The sequence below is a fragment of the Otolemur garnettii genome, unplaced genomic scaffold, assembly GCF_000181295.1.
Source record: "Otolemur garnettii isolate 467f Iridium unplaced genomic scaffold, OtoGar3 scaffold00212, whole genome shotgun sequence".
In the NCBI taxonomy this organism is placed as follows: domain Eukaryota; kingdom Metazoa; phylum Chordata; class Mammalia; order Primates; family Galagidae; genus Otolemur; species Otolemur garnettii.
This window is the reverse complement of record NW_003852607.1, coordinates 35305-41871: the sequence shown is the minus strand read 5'-3', so window position 1 is coordinate 41871 and position 6567 is coordinate 35305. Positions and strand designations below refer to the sequence as shown.

The window sequence follows — 6567 nt, the reverse complement described above, 5'->3', positions numbered from 1 at the left end:
AGCCCAGCCTCCAACCCACAGAGTTGAGTTCAACAACTGGTGAGTCCCAGGGGTATCTTGGCTCAGAAGGAGCACAGCCCCCCACCCCAGGGGAGTGCCATCTCCTCAACTTGTTATTGTCTTTATTCCCAGGAACTTCCCTGCACCCCAGCTCCCTGCCCACAGAAGCAGCCTCAACAGCAGGTGAGTCCCAGGATCACCCCTCACCCCACAAGGTCTGGGCCCACAGGGTCGAATGAGGGGCTCTGAGTTGGGAGGTTGTAGGCCCTGGAAAGACAGCACTGAGTTGTGCCATCGGTTCAGGCTCCTCTGGGGCAGGGACTGGGGCAGGGACATGGACAACCCCTTCCCACTTGGACTCCAGGTGTGAAGGGAGGAGGCCTGAGGACAAAGCTCCTTCCAGGTCTGGCTCCTGCTGTGACTTCCTGGGAGAGGAGACTCCCAGAGAAGCCTCCAGGAGCAGACTGGGCAGTGGCCTTTCCTACCTGCTACTATCACATAGGCCCTGTGCAGGGCAGGGAGCAGGGCGGTGGTGCGGGGCATGCAGCTCCACATGTCTTTTTAGCTGAGGGTCAGCTCTGGGGGAGGAAACAGGGCTGGAAGTCAGCCTCAGGGTCACTTCCCAGCTCTGCCACCTCCTGGCTGGGTGCTCTGGGGCAGGAAAGTCACCTCTCTGGGCCTCAGTTTCCTCCTCTGTGAAATAGGGGGGAGTCCCATGTTGCACAACGGGTGAGGGCTGGAGGTGATGATGCAAAGCCCCTACACGCACCCGCACACAGTAGGTGCTCAGTTAATGACATCATTCTTTACTCCTGAAGTCACTCCTGCCCAAGACCTGGGAACATTCTTGGCGGTTCTGATTGGGATATCAGTGGCCTTCATCCTGCTGCTCTTCCTTGCTCTCTTCCTCCTATGCTGGTGTCACGGAAACACAGGTCATTGGGTGAGTAGGGAAGGGGGACCTGGGGTGGCAGGGTGGGCTCAGGCACAAGCCACAGAGAGACCAAACAGATGGGAGGGTCAGGGTAGAAACGCTGCTCCAGTGTTGCCACACTAGGACCCTCTGGAAAGTGTGGACGCAGCTCACATGCCTGTGTTTAACCACCTGTGGAGCTGATCAGGATCCTGCAGTGTGTGCAGCATCTGTGCAGGGGCGTCCCCAGGTTCCCTGTCCCCTTGAACTCCTGTGCAGGGTGAGGACTTCTAACCCTGCAGGGCTGAGACTCTCTGTCCCTTTCCAGACCAAAGAGAGGTGGGGACTGTGGACCTGGAGCCCAAGGACAGAGGGCTGCAGCAAAGGTAATTCTAGCGAAGACCCCAGACTACACCTGCCCACAGCCCTCTCACTGCTTCTCACACTCTGTGTCCTCCCCCAGGTCCAGTCCAGCTGCTGACATTAAAGACGAAAACTTCTGTGAGAGGAAGGGGATGCTTAGGGGGAAGATGGGAACCCTGGGGGGAGAGAGGAGCCATGAAGGTTCAGTAGCAATTGGGGAGGAGAAGGTGGGGAGGGTTTGGGGCTCAGGGGGAGGTGGTCTGAATGCCCCACTGGGGACCATGGGGGACATCATAGGTGCTCCCTGAATCCCATGGCCCCATCTCAGAGTAGTGCAGGGGACAGTGGGACTGAGAAGTCCCAGAGGACAAACCCCTCATTCTGCCCCAGCAGGTGTTGCCATGAAGGACACTCAGCCTGAGGATGGGATGGTGTTGGAGAGTCAGGTGAGATTCATGTCCCTGTCCAGGTTTCCAAAGGCCTCCTGTTATCACATTTAATCCAGAAGACACTCCCCTGTCCTCCCTTCCATCAGCTTAGCACTGTCCCATGGTGAACCCTTCCCCCCTGCCTGCTGTGACCTCACTGCCCCCTGGTTTCCTGTAACTTTCGAGCCCCACTTTTCCAGATCTCCATCCTCTGTCTGATGTCTGGGTGTCAGAGAGCACCTCCAGTCCTCAGAGACTACATGAATCACTGAAGCACCTGAGTCCCCACCTCCCCTTCTTCCCTTCATCCTGCAATGTTCATGGGGAGCTCCCCCTTGATTGGGCTGGGGTGGGGCCTCAGCCACAGCAGGAAGCACAGCTGCCCCACCCTCTCTGCACTCATGTGGCAGGGGACAATGGGCAGGTACATGCCTGGCATCCTGCGTGCAAAGGGCCATTAGGGAAATAAAGGGAGAAAAAGGCAGAGTGTATGGGGAGGGGGACCTGTCTGGGCTAGGAGGGGAGGGCTGTCTGATCAGGCATCCCCCAGGAAGGAGCCCAGAAGGAGAAGACCACAGGGACACCCAGTGCACGAGCACCTGCAGCAGAGAAAACTTGGCGGGAAGATGGGCCTGAGGCTGGAGCCAAATAGCAGGGTCAGGGTGTGTGGACAGGAGGTCAGACTGCAGCAAGGAAGTGGCCAGACCCTCCCAGGTCTTAGAAGGTTCCTGAGAGTCTGTCAGGAAAGTGATATAGTTGGTCACTCTGGAATCGGTGTGTAAACTTAACTGAGAGGTGTCGAGTGGCATCAAGAAGACCCTGTCACTGTCTCTCCAGCAAAGCCCACATGACAAGGACCCCCAGGGAGTGATGTAGGCCAAAAAGAACCACTCCACAGTCAGGTAGGGAGAGGCCTCCTCTCCTTCCCCACTGTCCAGGGCATTCCTGGACATGCAGGACAGACAGATGGAAGGTGACAGGCAGGTGGGTCTTTCTTCCCCATGGCCTCCAGGCCTCCCCTTCCCTGTCACTCATCCCCCGCTGCAGGCTGCTGCATCTGACAACCCCCAGGATGTGACCTACACCCAGCTGCACAGCTTGGCCCTCAGCAGGAGATACCTGAACCTCCTCTGTCCCAAGAAGGATACACTGTTCAGGCCGTCCACTAGCCCAGGAGGGACTCAGACCCCACAGCTACACGGAGCGGGACTCAGGGGCCAGGAAGGCCCAGGGGCTGCCCCAGTGGACACTAACTAGTGAACCCCAGCCTGGACCCCTAACAAGACCACCAGGATGGAGTTGAAAGACATCCTTCTTAGTAAAGTACTCAAAAATGAAAAAAAAAGTATCCTATGTATTCAATATTATTATGAAGCCAATATAAAAACACTCTCTTACAAATGATAAGATACAAATATGTTCTAACAAGGGTGAGGGGGGAAAGAGGGAGGGGAAGAGGGAAGGTGTTTGGTGGGAGGAGGGATGGCATTTGACAGAATCTCAACTAAGGTGCACAATGCAAGGGCATATTTCTAAACAACTAAGAGTAAACTGCAAATGTCTTATGGCAAAAAATAAGTAAGTGTGGTGATGGTTATAATAATCAGTTTCGTTTAAACATTCCATATTGTATATCAAATCATCACATTGTACTCCATACATGTATACAGTTATGATTTAATAAAAAATTTTTTTTTAAAGTAAAAGTAAAAAATTAACATTCCTCAGAATAAAAAAATTACCACCAGGTGGTGCAGGGATCTTTTGGAATTCACCTGATTCTCCATCAGAGATTAATAATACCCATGTCTGCATTTTGGAAATAAAAACTTCTCAATAATGAGTTAAATGAGAAAATCACAATACAAGTGATAGAACTATGAAACTGAAAAACTGAGAATCATGAATGAATAGATTAGAAAAAAAAATCTAAAAATTAATAGCCTTGGTTATTATTTCAAGAAATTAGAAACGAAGTTACAAATTATTCAGAAGAAAGTGTTAGGAAGGGACTAACAAGGAGCATGAGGAGCTACTACTGAGTACCGGGAAATAGGCAGGTGGCTCGTGTTAGTAATCCCAGCTACCCAGGAGGCTGACCCAGGAGGACCACTTGAGTATAGGAGTTGAGACCAGCCTGGGTTATATACATGCCCCCAATATAATTACAAAACAATTTTAATGGAAAATTCAATAAAGCCAAATAAATGTATTTTTTGAGACAGTCTCACTAGGTTGCCCTGGGTACAGTGCCATGGCATCCACATAGCTTAAAGAAATCGCAAACCTCTGGGCTCAAGCAATCCTCCTGCCTCAGCCTCCTGAGTAGCTGGGACTACAGGCACCCCCTACAATGCCTGGCTAGGTTTTCTATTTTTAATAGAGACAGGGTCTCCCTGTTGCTCAGGGTGGTCTCCTAAGCTCAAGGGATCCTCCCACCTTGGCCACCTGGAGTGCTAGGATTATAGGCATGAACTACCGCACCTACCTGCTTTTGATGTATTTTTGTTATGTATGGAAAGCAAGGGTAGCTTAATTTTTCATAACTCAATATATTGAGAATAAATTTTAAGAACATTTCAATAGACACAAACAAAGCTTTTGGTTTGTGTATTTGTTCATATACCTGTTGACCATTTGTATGCCTTCTTTGGAGAAATGTCTATTTAGTTCCTTTGTCCATTTTTTCACAGAGGTTATTTGTTCTCTTGCTGTTGACTTCTTTGAGTTCCTTATATAGTTAGGACATGATCCCCTTCTTAGATATATGGTTTGCAAGTGTTTTCTCTTGTCCCTAGATTGTCTTTTCATTCTATCGTTTCCCTTTGTGTTCAGAAACCTTTTAGTCTTATACCATTCCACTTGTTCATTTTTGCTTTAGTCACTTGTATTTTCAGGGTCATATCTAAACCATCTTTGCTCAGGCCAATGCTGTAGGGCTTCTTTCCTATCTATTTTGAGTTGAGTTTTGGACATGAGATAAATTCAGAATCAGATTTCTTGCTTCTGCATGTGGATATGCAATTATCTAGTGCCATTTATTCAAGGGACTGCCCTTTACCCATTGCCTGGAAATGCTAAAATCAATTGACCTGAAATATTTGGATTTATTTCTTTGCTTTCTTTTCTGCTCTACGGACTGTTGTCTATTTCCATACCAATTCCATGCTGTCTTGATTGCTGTTCCTTTGCAGATTTTGAAAACAGGTTGGTTGATGCCTCCAGCTTTGTTCTTTGGCTCAAGATTACTTTAGCTATTGAGATTCTTTTGTAGTTCCATTCAAATCTTAAGACTTGTTTTGTACTTCAGTGAAAAATACCTTTGGAATTTTGACAAGGATTTCATTGAGTACATAAATTCCATTCTATTTATTTAGAAATAGAGTCTTGGCTCAGCGCCTGTGGCTCCAGAGGCTAAGGCGCCAGCCACATACACCTAAGTTGGCGGGTTCAAATCCAGCCCAGGCCCACCAAAACAACAATAACGGCTGCAACCCCAAAATAGCCGGGCACTGTGGTGGGCGCCTGTGCTCCTGGCTACTTGAAAGGAGAAAGCAGGAGACTCGCTTGAGCCCAGGAGTTGGAGGTTTCTGTGAGCTGTGATGCCACAGCACTCTACCCAGGGGGATAGCTTGAGGCTCTGTCTCAAAAAATATATATATAGAAATAGAGTCTCACCCTGTTACACTGGGTAGAGTGCCATGGCATCGTCATAGCTCACAGCAACCTCAACTCTTGGGCTTGAGTAATCCTCCTGCCTCAGCCTCCCAAGTAGCTGGGAGTTTGGGGACTCGCTCTTGCTCAGGCTGGTCTGGAACTTCTGAGCTCAAGCAATCCACCAACCTTGGCCTCCCAGAGTGCTGGGATTACAGGTGTGAGTCACTGCACCCAGCAAGTTAGACTTACCTAGATTCCCAGTAGTGAGATTGTGTGGTAGTGGTCTTTCTGTGCCTGGCTTCCTCCATTTCTGAAGGCAGCTGAGTGAGTGAAGTAGAAACAGCCACTGATTACCTGCCTGGACTTTCCTGTGTATACTCAGGGACAGCAGACAGCCGAGACAGGAGTGGCCAGGAGCAGTGACAATCATCTTTGTTAGAGAGAAAATGAAGTAAGAATTTTCTGGAAGGCCAAGGGGAAAAATATGGTCATTTACAAATAATTTCCACCATAGTTTGTCACCTGCTTCATTCAAGTCTTAAAGAAACCTCTAGAAAACTGGCCTGAAAGCAAAAACATGCTTTTGGTTTTTTTCATAATTTTCTGTTTTAAGATCATACTTCATAAATATATTTGTCAATTAAAAATTAAGTAAATAAAATTAAAAAAATTTTTGGTCAGGAAGGGTGGCTCACACCTATAATCCAAGCACTCTGGGAAGCCAAGGTGGAAGAATCCTTTTGGAGCTCAGGGTTGGCGACCAGCCTGAGCAAGAGCAAGAACCATCTCTACTAAAAACAGAAAAACTAGCCAGGCTTTGTGGTGGGCTCCTGTAGTCCCAGCTACTTGAGAGAATGATTGTCTTAGTCCAAGAGTTTGAGTTTGCTGTGAGCTACGACTCCATGGCACCATATGGAGGGTGACAAAGTGACACTTTGTCTCAAAAAAATTAATTAATAAAAATGAAAATTTTAAAAATTAATAGTGGTGGATCCAAGATTTGGATCCATGAAACCATAAAAATCATAGGAAAACCATAGATTTGGATCCATGAAACCATAACCATAGGACAACCATAGATTTGGATCCATGAAACCATAAAAGTCATAGGAAAAACTCTCCTGGACATTGGAATAGGCAAAGAATTTGTGACTAAGTCCTCAAAAATTAAATGCAACATGGGCGGCACCTGTGGCTCAATGAGTA

At 48.0% G+C, this 6567-nt stretch overlaps 1 protein-coding gene across 1 annotated transcript in view; it reads left to right on the top strand.

Annotated features, from left to right (window-relative positions):
- Nucleotides 1–1394, top strand: part of LOC100960542 (leukocyte immunoglobulin-like receptor subfamily A member 4) — a 6005-nt gene extending 4611 nt beyond the window's left edge. Inside the window, exons 12-14 of the mRNA XM_023507944.1 lie at nt 133–183; nt 834–943; nt 1377–1394. Coding sequence (XP_023363712.1) covers nt 133–183; nt 834–943; nt 1377–1394 — 179 coding nt within the window. The remainder of the gene's footprint in view (nt 1–132; nt 184–833; nt 944–1376) is intronic.
- The last annotated feature ends 5173 nt before the right edge of the window (nt 1395–6567 follow it).